This window comes from Chiloscyllium plagiosum, chromosome 18 (genome assembly GCF_004010195.1).
Source record: "Chiloscyllium plagiosum isolate BGI_BamShark_2017 chromosome 18, ASM401019v2, whole genome shotgun sequence".
Taxonomy (NCBI): Eukaryota; Metazoa; Chordata; class Chondrichthyes; order Orectolobiformes; family Hemiscylliidae; genus Chiloscyllium; species Chiloscyllium plagiosum.
Genome location: NC_057727.1, coordinates 32,600,653 through 32,619,298, shown reverse-complemented (window position 1 = coordinate 32,619,298; position 18,646 = coordinate 32,600,653). Strand labels below are relative to the sequence as shown.

Here is an 18,646-nt window from a genome sequence, read left to right as displayed (position 1 = left end):
TTCCTGGAGAGATAATTCTAACATCAGGACAATGGTCATTTGGAGGTATGCTCAGTGATGGTTACAAGATGCCTTACAATCAAACTTGTAAGAACGTAAGAACATAGGGTAGGGAGGGTGGTCAGCCATTCAGCTCCTCAAGCCTGCCTGCCTCGCTAATTAGATCATGTCTGCTTTGCCCAGGCCTTAAGTCCTCTTTCATGCCAGCTCCCCATTGTCCTCAACTCACCACTGGTATGTCAAAAAATCTATCTGCCTCCTCTTTAAATACTTTCAGTGATCTACTGATTGTAATTGTTGTTATAATATCCATTCTTCTCAGGCTCCTTTTGTCACATTAGTCCTTATCTCTCAATTAGTATCAAACCTCAATCATCTTATGACATCACATTTGACTAGTTTGGCAAACGTTTCCTGAAAATAGGAATGAAACCCAAGCACAATGCACATGCAACCTTTCCTGTTTGATTATATTTTGCATAAATTTCAAAGTATGAAATAAGTGTACATTAGTGTACAATAATAATGCATTTCAGTGAAAGTAACTTCACTGAAGGGGGTGCCTGGGCAGTGATGTCGTGGTATTATCACTAGACGAGTCATCCAGAATCCCAGGCTAATTTTCTGAGGACATTGATTCAAATCCCTCCATGACAGATGGTGACATTTGAAATGCATAAAAATCTGTCATAAAAAGCAAGTCTAATGGTGAGCACTGCCAGTTGTTATTAAAACCCATCCAGTTCACTCATATCCTTTCGGAAAGTAAATCTGCCATCCTTATTTGATCAGGCCTACATGTGACTCCAGGCCCACAGTTATGCAGTTGACACTTAAATACCCTCTGGGCAATTAGGGATAGCCAATAAATATTGGACCAGACAGCACGGGCACAGTGGTTAGCACTGCTGCCCACAGTGCCAGGGACCCGGGTTCAATTCCTGCCTCAGGCAACTGACTGTGTGGAGTTTGCACATTCTCCCCGTGTCTGCGTGGGTTTCCTCTGGGTACTCCGGTTTCCTCCCACAGTCCAAAAAATGTTCAGGTTAGGTAAATTGGCCAAGCTAAATTGCTCGTAGTGTTAGGTGAAGGGGTAAATGTAGGTAAATGGGTCTGGGTGGGTTGCGGGTCAGTGTGGACTTGTTGGGCCGAAGGGCCTGTTTCCACACTGTAACTAATCTAATCTAATCAAAGTCTATATCTCATAAACAAATTTAAAGAAAACCTATGGTTTCAGTATTTTGTGATTCCATTTTTGTAACATTCACATTGACTTCCAGTGTTCATTGTGAACTGGAATTTACCAGACAGTGAGCCATAAGCTGAAGTGGTATATTTCTGCCATTTTAGATAACTTTTATCATTACATTTTCTGTTCTGTCCTTACCATACTGAAATGAAAGAAGGAAATCTTTCGCTTTAAACTCTCAAGCAACCTTTGAATTACTTAAATTAATCATTTATTTTCCACCTTTACATCCAGGGCAAGACACGACATCAATTATCACGAATTTATGTTCCTGCTAACAGGGGGAGTAGGATTGCAGAACAAATTAGCAAACCCTGATCCATCCTGGCTGCAAGACAAGAGCTGGGATGAGATCTGTCGTGCAAGTGATCTACCAAGCTTACAAGGACTAAGGTAATAGTTAGCTTTTTGCCAGTCTGCCAACATAATTACAGGCTGGTTATTTTCTTCTCACCAGTTTTAAATAACCATATTATATCAGATTAAAAGTACAAGGAAATAACTTTTAAAAATCAAAGCTAGAATAGTTTTTCAGAAAAATCTGGAGTTCTTAGGCCCCCTCATTAAATGTTATAAAACTTTCACAGATACTTTCAAAATATAACAAAATATAATATTGTTTTCCTTTGTATAGAAGTTATACAATTGAAGATGTATTTATTATAATTATCTATTACAATTTAACTGCTGTTACCCAGTCTTTCTCCTCCTGTATGAGGTTCATCCCATTCTCCACTTTATGGAGAAATGTAAGCCCATTGAACCTTAACACCAAGCATTTTGTTTTAAAAATGCATACACTATATAGATAAACCAATGGCTCATTGGTCAAGGGTTATGATTCTGGCTTAGAGCTTGTACTGAACTGGCATGTGAGAGGTCCTGGCTTCAAATCCTGGACATGCCCTGACTATTTGCCTTCAGTATTTTCAGGGCAGAAAGTGTTCCTTTGAAGTGTATTTTTTTGGCTTGTGGTAATCTTTCTGTTCTTTACTTTAAAATGTAATTCGCATACAATGATAGTGTTTAGTAATAGTGCTTTTAACTTTTTGTTGTTATAAAACTTTTAAGACGTGAAATCTTGTTCTGTCATCATTTCTATTGTTAACAGTACATTTACATTTCTTTTTAAAAGTTATCAGCCTCTACAGAGATCAGAAATGTTAATCTATGGAGGTACAACATCAAAACATATACATACAAGATTTGCCGTACTCTTCTGCCCTCTCTTGAAGATCTCACCCTGCATGCTACAGCCAAACACCAACAGTCTTCGTTACTCATGCATTTACTACCTACATTTTTTTCTCTCTCCATGCTTCAACCAAACCTTGGGCAATCAAGGAAAGATGCAGCTGTGTTTCACTTTGATTAGGACTGCCATCCCTGATTGACAAGACATTTTAATCACTGCTTATGGCAACTATAATTCTGATTCGTCGACTATAATGTTCATTTTTTTTGTCTGATACATTGAAACCTAAGATGTGCAGGCTCCCCAATGAGAACACAAAATAAATTTTAAAACTATCAAACTAGCTGATCTCATGTGGTGGTGTTCACTGGAAATAGTAATTAATATCTGTGTTTTTCTATTCCTGTAACTGAATTTCCCTTTATCACTGTTGTCATTCTTTCTTTCCTCCTCTAATTTTGCTTGTCAAAGAACAACGAGAACAAAGAGCAATACAGCACAGGATCAGGGCCTTTGGCCCTCCAAGCCTGCACTGGCACATTTTGTTCTTCCATACTAAAACTGTCTTCACTTCCAATATCCGTATCTCTCTATTCTCTTCTTATTCAAATATTTGTCCAGGTGCTTCTTGAATGCTGCTATTGTGCCTGCTTCCACCACCTCCCCTGGCAGCGTGTTCCAGGCACTCACCACCCTTTGTGTGAAAAATTTGCCTCGCACATCTCTTTTAAACCTCCCACACATTGAACCTGTAACCCTAGTAATTGACCCACCCACCCCGAGAAAAAACCTCATACTTTTGACTCTATCCATGGCATTCACAATCTTATAAAGTTCTATTAGGGTTGCCTTTCAACCTTCTCGATTCCAGTGAAAACAAACCCAGTCTAGACAACCTTTCTTCATAGCAAAAATCCTCCATACCAGGCAACATCCTGGTCAACCTTTTCTGTACCCTCTCCTAAGCACCCACATCCTTCTGGTAGTGTGGTGACCAGAACTGTGTGCAATGTCATCTGCATGTTCTACTTCTTTATTTTCTGTGACTTTTACAGGTTTTCTTATTGTCCTGTTTGTTTTTGAAATTATGATAAATGTAAGTTACTGCTTCTACAATGGACAAATAAAAATAAAGCTTCCTTCATCAGTGATGTTGGAATAACTAGGGATAAAGTGGAATAGAGCTTAATGTGTCAGTAGACTTGATAATAAGAATGTCTAACCAGAATTACAATCCACAGAACCAACAAAATTTTAAATCAAGAACAAAAAATATTAACCTCATTAATGAGGAAACTTGTTTGAACAATAATTCAGTAAGTAATGAATCACCATTTTGGCAAAGACAAGTTATTTGTGAAGAACAATTCAGTTTAAATAACATGCTGGAGAAGTGTGGTGAAGTTACAGAGAGGGTTGATGTGACTAATGTTGATGTTAAGACACCTAAACCTGTTGCCTTTGGGTGAAGGACCGGGGTACAATTCCCTGGCAATTCTGGTGCAAGCACAGAGTGGGACTGTTTTCCATGCTCTCTATTTTATGCAGCTGCAAACAGGACTGCACCTATTAGGTTTTAGTGGTGTCATATTACAACCATAGGACCCATGTGATGGGAACAAGGAAAGCATAAGTGAGTGGGATTGTTCTGCAACAGGAGAAAAGGCTCCTTGTTAAAACTATGCAGACTTGAGATAATTAGAGTTTAGCAAAGTCATGGGAAGCAGTAGTGACATGGATACAAAATTAATTGTGTGACAGGAAACAGAGATTTGTAGTTAATGTATGTTGTTGGACTGCAGTCTAGAATTGTACTTCAGTGTGCATGTAGTGAAAGAGAAACTACAAACCAATGCTTCTCAGGGCGCTTAGGTGGCATGGCTGATACACCATTGCACATACAAGTGCACAATCTTCCATCTACTGCTATTTAAGTATTAAGCGACATATCCTCCTCCCATCTTATAATCACCTGATGAAGGAGCGTCGCTCCGAAAGCTAGTGTGCTTCCAATTAAACCTGTTGGACTATAACCTGTTGTTGTGTGATCTTTAACTTTGTAATTGTAAGAGTAGACTTCCCAAAGGGATTTATTGAAGCATTGCACAACAGACTTGTAAATAAACTTAGAACTCACTAAAGAAAAAGGACAGTAGTGACATGGATACAAAATTAATTGTGTGACAGGAAACAGAGATTTGTAGTTAATGTATGTTGTTGGACTGCAGTCTAGAATTGTACTTCAGTGTGCATGTAGTGAAAGAGAAACTACAAACCAATGCTTCTCAGGGCGCTTAGGTGGCATGGCTGATACACCATTGCACATATAAGTGCACAATCTTCCATCTATTGCTATTTAAGTATTTCGCGACATGTCCTCCTCCCATCTTACAACCCTGTCTGAGGCAGTGATACTCTTTATCCAAATTGAGTACAAACTAGCAATTTCCTCATTATTCAATGTGGGACTATCACTTACAGGAAAGCCTTCAAGTGGTTCAAAACATTCACTTTTATTTAGTGAATGCAAATAAAATCACAAACAAAACAAGCATACACAAGCTGTAGTTGCTTCTAAGAACAGGGATTGCTGACCTTTCAAACAGGAACAAATTTACAGTCAATGAGTAGTCACTGCATCCAACTCACATCTACCGGAGCTGGGAGTCAGTTAAGTCCTCTTTGACTGGTTGTGCTTGATGCTACTGCACTCTATCATGCAAAGGTGATGTCCTCCTGCTTAATGTCCTCATCTTCTACCACTTTCCTCATTCTTAAGCTTCCTTCCCCTGTTTGCTTGATGCAATTATGCAGAGCACAGCATGCACGGATTATGCAGCAATTTGGTTGAACTGTTTTACAAGACCTTTCAGACTAATCCAAGCATCAGAACCTAATTTTTCAAAAGGTACATAAGGCTGTATGAATGACTGTCTACATTAAAGTATTGAGTACAACCCAATATTAGCAAAACCTTATTCATTTTTGAATATTCTAAATTACATTTATTGGCTCCCAGTGATGGTCTTGTCGGTGATGGTCAGGGAGTGAGGGATAGCTACACATTGTGTTTACAATTGTTTGCCATGTTCTGTCATGCATGCTTCAGGAAGCTTTGCTAATGTTGAAGATAAGAGTACAGGTAAGGTGTTGGAAATTGTCAGGAGCGACATCCATCAGTTTTCAGTACATATCAATCATATTTTGTTCTAGGTCCTTGTAGCCATGGCAAAATGATTTTCTCTCAGATTAGTTCAGGCACTACTACTTTTTCCTTTTTGCTTGAATGGCATGCTGTTGTCAACATATTAAACAGCCATAAATGATCAAGCTCAACATTAGTTTATAAGGAAAGTAGCATTAATTATTATTTAATTAATTGAAACTTTTAAGCACCATCAAGAGTATACAGGCAGAGAAATACTCCCTTAGTCTGTTGATTACCCATTTGAAGATTTGACTTGCCTAATATTGATAACTTATTAACCTTTGACTAAAAGTATTCTGCATATTTGCATATTTTTCCTTTCTTCAACTGAAATTATGAATAGACATTTGTTACATTCATATGAATATAAAGTTCAAAAACTCAAAAATGTCATTAGCTTTGCAAAGTTTGATTCTTATTTTATGTGACAGTGACAAAGCAGTAACACCCTGAAATAGCAAGATGTAAAACTGAAAGTTTAACAATTTTCCCATTTTCCAATTAGGGATCATTTCGCCAAGTCCTCTGGAGAATGGCGCAAGATTTATGAAAGTAAAGACCCACACATTGTTTCTTTGCCACAACCTTGGGATCACAAAATCAATGAACTTCAGAAGATGATCATTCTCAGGGCACTTAGGCCAGATAAGGTAAAGACGAATAAGTCCTCATTTTTCAATAATAAAATGCATTCTTAGTTTTTGATTACTTGAACAAACGTTAACTGCTTTAATGTCTTTAACTGCTGCATTTTTTTTCTGTTATATTCCACTTTTTTAAATTTTACAACATAAGGTCTCACTTACAGCACCTGCACCAATCAAAACATCTCCAAGTAATAAATTACTTTGAAATGTGATGAGTAGTGGCAGTTCTGTTGCACCAAAATTAATATTTACACTAGCTTTTTCTTTAGCAGTACTGGGTAAGGAATTTTGACTGTACCTTCTGGTTTATTGATATGGAATCTTTAATATCCATTTTCCTTTTCCTTTGGACATGGTCAAAAATAACAAGTCAGCATTTATTCCTATTTTCTGATGCCGTAAAGGAATTAAGGGCCTTTATAACTCTGTAAGAGCCAGATTGAATAGTGGTGGCAATTTCATGTTCCAGAAGCTGCTAAACAATCTGATTTCTGTGACAATCATGTAATTTTCATGTTTGTTTTTAGTAGTACCAGTTTATCAGTTTTTCAATTTGCAGTATGGAATTACACATACAGGGTCAAATTCAGTTTCAATGGAATTGCAAGTTAACTGATGGTGGATCAGCTGCCAGTTGTTTGAATTATTTGGTTTTCCTTCCATTGATTCCACAATTGCTAATCCATTCCTACCATTCAATCAAAATCAATTTTTTACCATTATTGACTCTTGGTTCCTAGTCCAGGGCTACAGTTGCCACAAAAATTACAAAGAAAAAGGGCTTCAGGTTAACAATTTTTATTAAAGATATTGTCTTTGACAATATAGTACTTTTTTTCAATGGTGTGCTGGAGTTTCAATTTTGATTATAAGTTTAGGTGGTTACAAAACTTGATAAGCTAAAATTGCACATTTCTTGTCGAAGGCTACTTAGAGAGTGTTGAAATAGAATCAAGCTAGATAATTCAAAACAAATCAACTTCTCACAGAAACTCAACTAAATCACCTAACTTTCAAAATTACTTGGTAATTCTAAATTTATCCTAAATTAACTGTGCTCCTGGTAATTGTACTTTTATCTAGCAGAACTGAGTGCCCAAAGAATATGCAAGTGGATCTGATTTTACTTCTGTACTTTGAGATGTGCATTTTTATTAAAATCTGGCTTCCTTTTCTCATCAGACAGTTGTTTTAGATAAACACTTCTTTAATTTGCACTCTTTAATGTCTTCTATGTCCGATGACAGTCTGGGTGACTGTGTGGAGTCTGCACATTCTCCCCGCGCTTGTGTGGGTCTGAACTAGGTGCTCTGGCTTCCTCCCAAAGATGTGGATTGGCCATTGGCTAAATTCCCCTCAGTGTTTAGGAATGTGTAGGCTCAATGGGTTAGCTCTGGTAAATGTGGGGTTATATGGATAGGATGGGGGACTCGGTCTGGGTGGGATGCTTTTCGAGGGATGGTGCAGACTTAAGTGGCTTCTTCCTGCACTTGTAGGAATTCTATGATTCATTTCTTTAGTGGACTGTCTTCAGTTAAAAGTTTTTTTGATTGCATGAAATAATATGGAATCTATTTGGAAAAGAGTTGGTGGAACAATGCACTACAGCTTCTTTTTTGTTCAGTTTTTTTCAGTTTAGTTTTACCAGGTACAGAATTATTTGACATGTGATCAAATTGTTGTAACTTCAAATTGCATAGCCTATTTAATCAGGGAGAGGCAACAATTATTTTCAGTGACTGAATTTTCAGGTACAAAGAAGGAACTGGGTTTATCTTGCTATTGCACTGGACAAAGTTTTCTCAGCCTCTGAATGGCATGGGCACTGGCAAAACAGTTGTGAGAAAACAGCGAATATAGAAAATGAGATTCTTGACATTAACAAAAATTGTCTGAGAATCTTGTGGCGTAAACTGTAACTCTCTTGTATTAATAGCTTATTAATCTTGCTTTATTTAAATGGAGTTTTCCTAAGCAGAGAGAAATTAGACAGCCCTAATTCCCAACATGGAAGTCAGAAGCTAGTAGTTGCAGCTCACCATCATCTTCCCTAGGCATCCACCTTGCCCAACCTCCCCCAATGACAAGCATCCCACCAATCATACTGGTCCTCTCTCCCCAATTGTTGGCTATTTTCTTCTGCAATGAGTCAAAGGCAGGAATTGAGTAAGATGAAAGTCGGCGGCACAGCAATAGTGTTAGGTGCAGGTGGAGGAAAGGCAGAGAGTTGTTCATGAGTAGGAAGCGCAGAGGACTTGCATCGTTAGTATTTGGGACGATGTGGTGGGTAAGAGTGGTTGGGGGATGATGTTGTACAACAGTGGGTATGGTAGAACATGATGCTTGCTGGAAGTTTTTTGAGGAATTCTCAAGCACTGTGGTTAGAGGGGGACCAGTAAATGTGTTGTATTTGGACTTCCAGATGGCCTTCAACAAGATATCTCACACAAGGTTTAGTCATAAAAGCACACAGTGTTGAAGCCAGTATGCTGGCATGAAAAGAGAAATGGCTAATGAGCAGGAAACAGCAAGTGAGGATAATGGTTGTTTTTCAGGTTGGTGATTGTGACCAGTGGGGTTCCACACGGATCACTGTTGGGTCCGCAACTGTTTGTAATATATATTAATGACTTGGAGGAAGGAAGTAAATGTACTGAAGTCAAATTTGCAGACTGTGTGAAAATAAGTGGAAAGCAGTGTATGAGAGAGATATAAACAGAGAGACATTGATAGTGTAGGTAAGTGGGCAAAAAGTTGGTAAATGAAGTATAATATGGGAAAATGCAAAGTTCATTTTGGAAGGGAGAACAAAAGATTAATAGAACTGCAGAAAACTGCAAACAAAGAGACTTGGGATACTTGTGCACGAAACACAAAAAGCTAGGACACAGCTGCAGCAGTTGATCAGGTAGTCTAAGGGAATGTTGGCCCTTATTTTGAGGAAGTTGGAGTATAAGAATAGGGAAGCCTTACTGCAACCTTTCAAGGTGCTGATGAGACCACATCTCTAATACTTTGAGCAGTTTTGATCCCCTCATGTAAGGAAAGATATTTCATTGGAGGCAGTTTAGAGAACACTCTTTTGGATGATCCCTGGCACTTAGGGATTGTCTCATGAGCAAAGTTTAAACATGCTAGGACTCTGCTCACTGAAGTTTAAAAGAATGAGTGGGGATTTCATTGGCACATGTAGGATCCTTAGGTGGCTTAACAGGGTAAATGCTGAGAGGATGTTTCTCCTCATGTAAGAGTTTGGGACCAGAGGGCATAGTCTCAGAATAAAGGGACCAATTTAAGAGCGAAATGAGAAAGCATTTCTTCTCTCAGAGAGTTGTGAGACTTTGGAAATCCTTGCCACAGAAAGCTGAGGAGTCACAGTCATTGTGTATAGTTAAAGTTGAGCTAGATTTTTGATCAGTAGGAAAGTCAAGAGTTACAGGTAAAAGGTAGGAAAGTGAGTATGGGGAATGTTGGATTAGACATGGCCCCATTGAATGGTGGAGCAGGCTCGAGGGGTCAAACAGCCTACTCCTATTTCTATTTATTATGGTCTTACGGGAGGTGTGTACATTGGCACAGTCAGAGTTAGTGTGAGATTACAGACAGTAGATATTGGCAATTACTCTTATGGAGCACAAAAGATCATTAACCTTCTTCATACATTGGTGGGTATTCCTTTGGACCTGGACATCATGCTGAGTTGGGTGGCAGCTTAAGACTAGACTGAGGGGTCCTGGTGCTGTGGTTTCCTCTGGCAGTCCTGAAAAAAGACAATGGTGCTTCCGTCCACCTTCATCTCCATGAGACCTCCAAGTGCTTGTCAGCAAAGTGGGATGCTAACTTGTCTCTATTGTCCATCTTTGGTACAATTCTTTACAACCTGACTTACAGCATTTCAACTGGATTTTAAATATGGCACAGGTGACAGTAACCCCAGAAAGTCTAGCAAAACTTCCACTGTTGGTGCAAAATGGTGCAAGAGTGGCTCAGTGAAAGAATTGTTCATAGTTAATTGAGTGAGTATCATAAAATTTTGCAATAAAACTTGATAGAGCTTGCAGAAAGTAACCCTCCATGAAAGTTCCTGAAATTGGCACTTAGCCAAAGTTTGAGGAAATTTAATCTTCTTGTTCTTTCATTTTTATAATTGTCTGCTGAAAATGTTACACATAAGCGCCTTGATATCTGTGAGACAAACCATTTAAAAAAATTTAGGGGGTGCTAATAAAATTATTAGGGCATCTTTCTTAAAAAAAATTATTCTATCCTTCAGATCATCCCAGCTGTGGCAAATTTTGTTGTTGAAAAGCTCGGGAAGAGGTTTGTGGAGCCACCTCCATTTGATTTAGCGAAGAGTTATGCAGATTCCAACGCCGCAATACCACTTTTGTTTATACTCTCTCCAGGGGCTGATCCAATGGCAAGTGAGTGGACCTGAAGTATCACTCCTGTTGTTTTTTGTTAATTTTAATACATAGAAATTATTCTTTTGTGTGTGTGTATTCAACTTTTAAACAAATAATATACTGCCATCACACAGTTTTCAAAAGGAATTGCACTTAATTCATGAAATGTATATCTTGTGCTCCTTTCCCACAACTGCCATCAGAATTTTATCGTACAATAGTCCCCTTTTGTTCAGCATTTGTCTCTTCTACCGCACAAGTTAGAATCTAGAGCTGAACTTTTAGCTTTACTTTGCATTTAAACAAACTATGAGACTAAATCCATTTCCTTCCACTTATGAATCTTTGTAGGTTTGTTAAAATTAACAAATGATAAAAACATGGATCGAAGTCAATTCCAGTCCATCTCGCTTGGTCAGGGACAAGGCCCAATTGCTGCCAAAATGGTTAAAGAAGGTATGCTTGATGGTACTTGGGTGTGTCTACAGAATTGCCACCTTGCTGTGTCTTGGATGTCAACTTTGGAAAAGATTTGTGAAGAATTCAGCGCTGACACCTGTCACCCAGACTTCAGGCTCTGGCTCACTAGTTACCCCTCTCCTAAGGTACTGACAAAGCATTTCATGATATAATAAAACTGTTGATAACTTAAATTATCTTTTGTATATTTCTTATATCGAAATATTGCTGTGTAGTGACAAATACAGCACATAGGTAATTTTTAAACTATGATAATGTTGGAGCAGATATATTCAATTCTAGAATTGCTGATACATTGATCAGCCAAATCACTATATGATCCAGGTTTATTTATATGAAAAATAAGTTTTAAATACTACAATATAATTTGACAAAAAAAATCATTTGTATTTATTTTGTTAATGCTTGTGATAATAAAATATTTATTCAATGATTTGACTTAAGAGTATAGACTGTCTACAGTTTGAAATATTGGAGGATATGTGTTATTATTTATATAATATTGAATTGGTTTTATATATATTGAATGATATTGAATGTTAAGCATTCACAGATTTATTAGGTGTATAACAACAACTTTTAAGATAGTAAAAATGCAAACTAATGGCAAAGTGATTTTTATCTGGGAAATTCAAAACCCATTATATCTCTGTCCTATTCTTTCCAGAGCCATAAACATTTTTCGCCAGGTGTTTTAACTGAGCCCTTCTAACAAAACAAACTTTTCTCTCTATACTGTGTCCGTACAATACTTTAGTGAATTATTTTCCCATAGACTATCACAACTTTCAGCTTTCTTATTTTATACCTTATTCAACGCCAATCTCCTGTTTTTGGAGTGCTTCACAAATCTGATGGGCTATCAGCTCCTGCAGTAAACAATCTCTATAATGCAGGACTGCAAGCAAGACCCATAAAGGAAGCCAGTCTGAGAGAAGTCAGGGGGCTAGAGTGTTTTGGAACCACAGGGAGAGGTTCGAAAAGTGGCTTTTGTGACATATGCAGGGTGGAAGGAAGATAACAGGCTTAATGGATCTTTAGTTTGTTATTTACGAATGTTAAGTAGGTTGCCAATTTCAGTATCTTCCCACTCTCTGTTATGGGGTGAGCTTTGAGTTCAATTGGATAGTGATGGGCAAGCCACCAAACCTATAATTCATGCCCCCTCAATGAAAGGAATCCCAGCAGAGGCTTTAATATCCCAATCATTGCAACTGTTCACTGCAGTCTCTGTATCAAAATTGAACAGGCAAAAGCTAAGAGCTATTGTTATATCACTAAGAGGGATTTGGTTAATTCACCTGGTTTGCAATGCAGAGTGATGCCAATGGTGTATGTTTAGTTCCTATATCAGCTTAGTGCAACATGAATATCCTGCCTTCTTAATCTTGCTCTTCATCTAAGATGTGGTGACCCTCACCATTAAACTCACCATTAGTTATTTCAGTTGAGAGAGCAGCTCTATAGTCCTCTAGAGTCTTGAGGACTTCAGCTATGACTTCAGCTACTTCAAAGCAGACTAATTGATTTCCTAACAATGACATATGGTATTTGGCAAACTAATTAGAGTAAGTGCAATGGCAGAAAGTATGTTCTCTGCTGAGACTTGAAATTTGGATAACAAAAGTTTGAAAACTGATCAATCGTGAAAGCTTCACTGAAAGGCTCAGTGACTATATGCAAGAAGCAAAGAAAGTACAAATACCAATTTCAAACGTAATACAGATAAAAAATAAAACGATAATTAGATTTTTGTGATTTTGAAAGTATTGTTTTCTAATATGTAAGATACATTAAATACCAACAGTATTGTCTAAAAAGAATCAGTTTACAAACTGAGGATTTCCAGTTCTACACAAGATTCATGTGACATTTTATTTTGCCATTTTTCTTTTGTTCTAGTTTCCAGTGACTATATTGCAGAATGGTGTGAAAATGACTAACGAACCTCCCACTGGTCTCCGATTAAACCTACTCCAATCGTACCTCACTGACCCTATTTCTGACCCCACTTTTTTCAATAACTGCGTTGGAAAGGAAATGGTCAGTTCAGATTTCATGCTGTACAAATTGTTACAGTTAAATTTTATGATCAAATTGTGTTCAATTGTATTTCTCATTTTTACTTCTATTTCTAATTGATTCAATCAGGTCTGGGAGAAACTTCTTTTTGGACTTTGCTTTTTCCATGCAATTGTCCAGGAGAGGAGGAAGTTTGGTCCTCTTGGCTGGAATATTCCATATGGATTTAATGAGTCCGACCTGCGTATCAGTATCAGACAGTTGCAGGTAAAAAGAAAGCTTCACTGAATGACTTAGTGGCTAAGAAGTAAAGAAGTAACAAATACCAATTTCAAATATAATATCATACAACACACAGTTCACAAGCATGATAATGATTGCCTTGCATATAGACTTGATTCACCATTTAGAGACTTGCAAATCTCTTAGAGTAAATTGCAAAGAAATATAAATGGTGTGACATCATTACTGTCCTACTATCCTAAGAGCTGTATAAAATGATGATAATTTGACTTTCTTTGTTTAATTGTACTAAATTATGAAGAATTTTTTATTCAAGCAAAAAAAACTATTAAAAAAAAACTTTTCAAAGGGGAGACCATCTCCAGGTACCTTGCTGATATCCAGGGTTGAGGAGAGGGAAGCAGTGAGCAGGAGCATTTAAAAAAAATATAGATTATAACAGCTCCAGTTTGGTATTTCTAGACCAATAGACCTGCAATTTCACAATGCCAGAACTCCAGACTATTTTGGATCTAGATCACAAGATGGGATTAAGAGAGGCCACATGTTGGAGGGTCAGGGACAGATAAAGGTTGCAGGTCAGAGGGCCATAGAAGGACAGAGCTCACAAGTAAAATAGAGAGGCTGAAAGTTGGAGAGGTGGGAATGGGAAGAGGCCCAAGTTAAAAGACAGGAATGATCTGCAGTGACCAGGAGGGCAAGGGGAACGATGGTTCCAGAAGCAGAGTTGACAATGAGTGAAAGGTACTATAAGTGGAAAGCTATATTGATCTTGTATATTTTTTAACTTAATTTATTCTAAAAGTTCTTTCATTTACCAATGCAGAAATGTATCAATGTAAAGTATTTCAACTTCCATGGTATTCTGTTTTATTGCTTTTATTATAATAAGAAAAACCCTACAGAATCTAACTCTAATTTTAACATTGTTTCCTATGAAAAACAGCATTTTACTTAAAATTATTAAACTTAAAGTTGTGATTTTTCAGGAATGCAATCACAATTTTAAATGAGGACTTGCTGTGCTCATTAAATTTTTATTGCATGACATGTGTGTCTGCTTTTCTAATCCCACCTCACCTTCTCCAACCTAACCCTGGCCCTTATTTTTTATCGAAACATAGAAGTAAGATTTTACATTAAAGGTCTGAGCCTAAAAGTAATGTGTTATTTGGTTAAATAAAATGTCAATTTGTCCTCGCACACATTCTTGCTAGGAGATAACATTTTCTCTGGCTAGCACATTTTGTTTTTGGCAATCAATCTAGGTCCTATTCTTTCCTAGCATTCATATAATGATTTGAATTATAATTCAGATAAGGAGCCAAGATTTATTTTCCTTTCCCGAGCTTGAAGACATTGAAGGTTATATGGTATCCCTTCTCATGCTTTAAGCAATTTCATCTAATTTAGTAACGCATCAAGATCCACCCTAATCTGATCTGCCAGTTGTTTGCTGAATTTGGTACCTTAAATCTGCTTGGATTCTTTAGTCTCTAATCCTTTCCAGATTTAGTGACAAAAAGTGTCGGATTTGCTCCATGATAATTTCGTGTTTCCGTTTGTATTGTTCACAGCTCTTTATAAATGAATATGAGAGTGTTCCATTTGAAGCCATCACATATCTTACTGGTGAATGCAATTATGGAGGCCGTGTTACAGATGACTGGGACAGACGTCTACTAATGACAATTCTGGCAGATTTTTGCAATTCTGAGTTAATAGAGAACCCAAGGTACTCATTCTCCCCCAGCAGAAATTACTGTATACCTCCTAAAGGAAAATATGATGACTACATTGACTTCATTAAGGTACTTGATAATTTATTGGTTTTCACTTTGACATATTTGTTAATGCATTTGAATTATATAAATCATTCTTACTTAGAACTCATTTCCCAAAACTAAATTAATTTTTTTACATTTAGTAACAAGTCAAAAGTTTACAATTTACCCATGACTGTCTCCGTGGCATTGTATATTTTTCAGACAAGAACGGGTAAGATGCTGAACAGGTTATTCAGCCTGTTCAGTTCATTCATTCGTATCACCTTAATGTGATCATTTTTATTTCTTTTGGCCAGTATAGACTAAAATCCTTAAATTATTCTACTTATTCTACTCAGTAATTTACACTTTAAAAATAAAAGTGAATTACTTTATAATTCTGGACAATGAGCAGATCCTTTCTTTGTCAAAGATTGGGAGTTAAAAGATGATTACATCTACCCCAATGACAAGAGTACTCATTAGATTGCTCGCCAAGGAGCTCATTAAGAGTTGAGAGGCAAGCGAGAACAAGTATTTGCCCATTGAAGGATGGCCAATAATAGGACAGCAGCTTCTGTGTCCTAAAGTCTGCCCCTCGAAATCATCTTGGTATGTGGTGAAGGTCATAGAGAGAGGGTGGTCAGGGAACTCAGATACAAAGGCTTTCAGAGGCTATTCTCTTGTTACCCCATTTGTGCTGTTTATTGACCCCATATTGAGGACATTTCAACTCCCCAAACTCAGCAGGGAGATTACTTTGATTTTTCAGTTGGGAAACTAGCCACCTTTCTCTCCCCCATCCCTCCTACTGATGTAATTGAGTAGATAGAAAATTAAGGCTTTTAGGTGGCCATTAATTGACCACCTAAAGACCTTGATTGTGGGCAAATGAAGTAAGCCACCCAGCGGCTTTCTTGCTCAGAACTTAATTGCAGAGGGCTGATGGCAAGCTTTTCTTCAGGGCAAGTGTACCCACTTATTTCTCTTTCTCACTGCCTCCAGGGAGAGCAAAAATCACACCCAACAGGTTTACACCTCACTTTAAAATTTGGTTTATTAACTCTTACAAATGCATTTTATAAGTTAGCCATTGAAAAGATCAGTAATTATTTTTACAAATCTTGTGAATTTTTTCATGGTAACATCAAAATCAAGAGTAAGATCAATGTAGCTATATCTCTGCCTGTTTGTTCTGATCATTAAGAAATCCTGCAATGAGCTGTGGGCATTTACTACAGTTTTCAGATACGCACAAATACAAGCAGAAGTAAACTGTCGGATCCCTCAAGCCTGCTCCACTATCTAATATGATCGTGGCTGATCTTGGGCTTCAATTCCAGGTTCTTGCCTACTCCCCATTATTCACGGTTCCCTAAGACCAAAAAGCCAACTATTCCAACTTTAAATGTATGCATCAAGAGATCATCCATGACTCTGTAAGTGGAGAATTCCAAAGATTCACAACCTTTTGAATGCAGTAATTTCTCCTCCTCTTAATGCTAAATCATTTCAATGATGATCCTTTATCCTAAGTATATGCCCCTTATATTAGATTCCCAGACCAGCAGCATTTACTGTATTAAACCTCTTAAGAATTTTGTATGTTTCAATGAGATCACCTCTCATTTTTCTAAATATATAGTAAATATAGCTCCAGTTTATTCAGGCTCTCATTTTAAAACTGTTCCCTCATCCCAAGAAGCTATTTAGTGAACTTTTGCTGTACTGCCTCCAATGCAAATGTATCTAATCTTAAATTTGGAGATCAGAACTGTACATAGTATTCCAAGTATGGATGCACCAGATATCGTACAAATGTAGCTAGGTTTCTTTATTGTAGTGCTTCAGTTCCCTTGGAATAAAGGCTTACAGCTGTTTTCCTTCCTAATTGTTTGTTGTAACTGCATGCTAACTTCCTGTGTTCCTCAAAGGACCAGGAATGTAGGCAACCTACAACGCCAACACCATCAGCAAAGACAGCAACCTCAAGCTATTAGATCTGTGCCTCACAACCAACTTCATCTTCAACAGCCAGGTATACAAATAAATCAACGGAGCACCCATGGGATCACCAATATCAGGACTAATAGCATAAGCTGCCACGCAAAGACTAGAATGGACAGCATTGCCCACTATCCAGCCTTAAAAACAGATTTCATCTAGGCAGTTGGTTCTCAGGTGAGAACTTGAGTTCAGAACAGGTTAGGAGTCCTTCTCATTGTTGAGATCCCTCAATTTTGTTCAAGGAATTGCTGTTCATTATGTGCATGCTTGGTGACTTGCAGTTAGTTTGTGATCCCTTTTTGACCAATTGAACTGTTGATTCAGTGGCTTTTTGGTGGAAATATCTGGCAAGCAGACAGAAACCAGGATTATCTCACTGTGACTTTCACAAAATCCAAGTCATTTCCACCAGGGCTGGTGTTATGTTGATTCCAGCATGCTGTGTTGTGGTTGAACACATTTAAGATTCACCCAGTCTAATTTGAAAGAGAAAATCCATCACGTTATCAGGAAAATTGATAGTATCCATCCCTGCCTGCTACCAAGTGTTCCTTTTGTTCAGGATAAATGCTGGAGTTAGGCAGATTGGAGTATCTGTAGTCCTTTTATGTGTTTCACCTCTGAACAAAGAGCTGTCTAAATCTCCAGATGGCTCCAGATGCATATTTAATTGTGTATTCACCTGATGTGCAATACTATTTATAGTTCAAATACTTAAGGTCATAAATTTCACAGTGGCTATCTTAAGACTTTGTTTGTGTTGACCATTTAAAAATATTCACTGAAAGTTCATAATGTACTCGGGCGTGATATATAAAAAGCGGTGTTTAATGTGGTATTGTGCTCAACATAGGTTGGCTGACTCCCACAATTGGAATGCTTGATTTTAAGAGATTTAACGAGTTGAATTTATTTGAGAGGGAAACAAAAAATTCTTCTATTGCCTTTGAGGATCATTGGATAGGGCAGTCAATATCCAGTTTACGGCACACATTCCATCCATTTGTATTTCAAGATTGCATCAATGGTTTACAGTTAGCATAGCATTCCAAAATGCACAAAAAGTCTGCCTTAAATCCATTATTCTGGATTAGTGGTGCTGGAAGAGAACAGCAGTTCAGGCAGCATCCAAGGAGCTTCGAAATCAACGTTTCGGGCAAAAGCCCTTCATCAGGAATAAAGGCAGTGAGCCTGAAGCGTAGAGAGATAAGGAGGCGCCCAGAGTCCCCAATGTAGAGGAGACCGCATCAGGAGCAACGGATACAATAAATGATATTAGTGGATGTGCAAGTAAAACTTTGATGGATGTGGAAGGCTCCTTTAGGGCCTTGGATAGAGGTGAGAGAGGAGGTGTGGGCGCAGGTTTTACAGTTCCTGCGGTGGCAGGGGAAGGTGCCAGGATGGGAGGATGGGTTGTAGGGGG

General features: G+C 37.8%; 1 protein-coding gene across 1 annotated transcript in view; it reads left to right on the top strand.

The window, feature by feature from the left end:
- dnah12 (dynein, axonemal, heavy chain 12) overlaps nt 1–18,646 on the top strand; it is a 278,012-nt gene that overhangs the window by 235,598 nt on the left and 23,768 nt on the right. Inside the window, exons 61-67 of the mRNA XM_043708118.1 lie at nt 1,484–1,642; nt 6,158–6,302; nt 10,573–10,723; nt 11,057–11,310; nt 13,088–13,228; nt 13,337–13,474; nt 15,028–15,261. Coding sequence (XP_043564053.1) covers nt 1,484–1,642; nt 6,158–6,302; nt 10,573–10,723; nt 11,057–11,310; nt 13,088–13,228; nt 13,337–13,474; nt 15,028–15,261 — 1,222 coding nt within the window. The remainder of the gene's footprint in view (nt 1–1,483; nt 1,643–6,157; nt 6,303–10,572; nt 10,724–11,056; nt 11,311–13,087; nt 13,229–13,336; nt 13,475–15,027; nt 15,262–18,646) is intronic.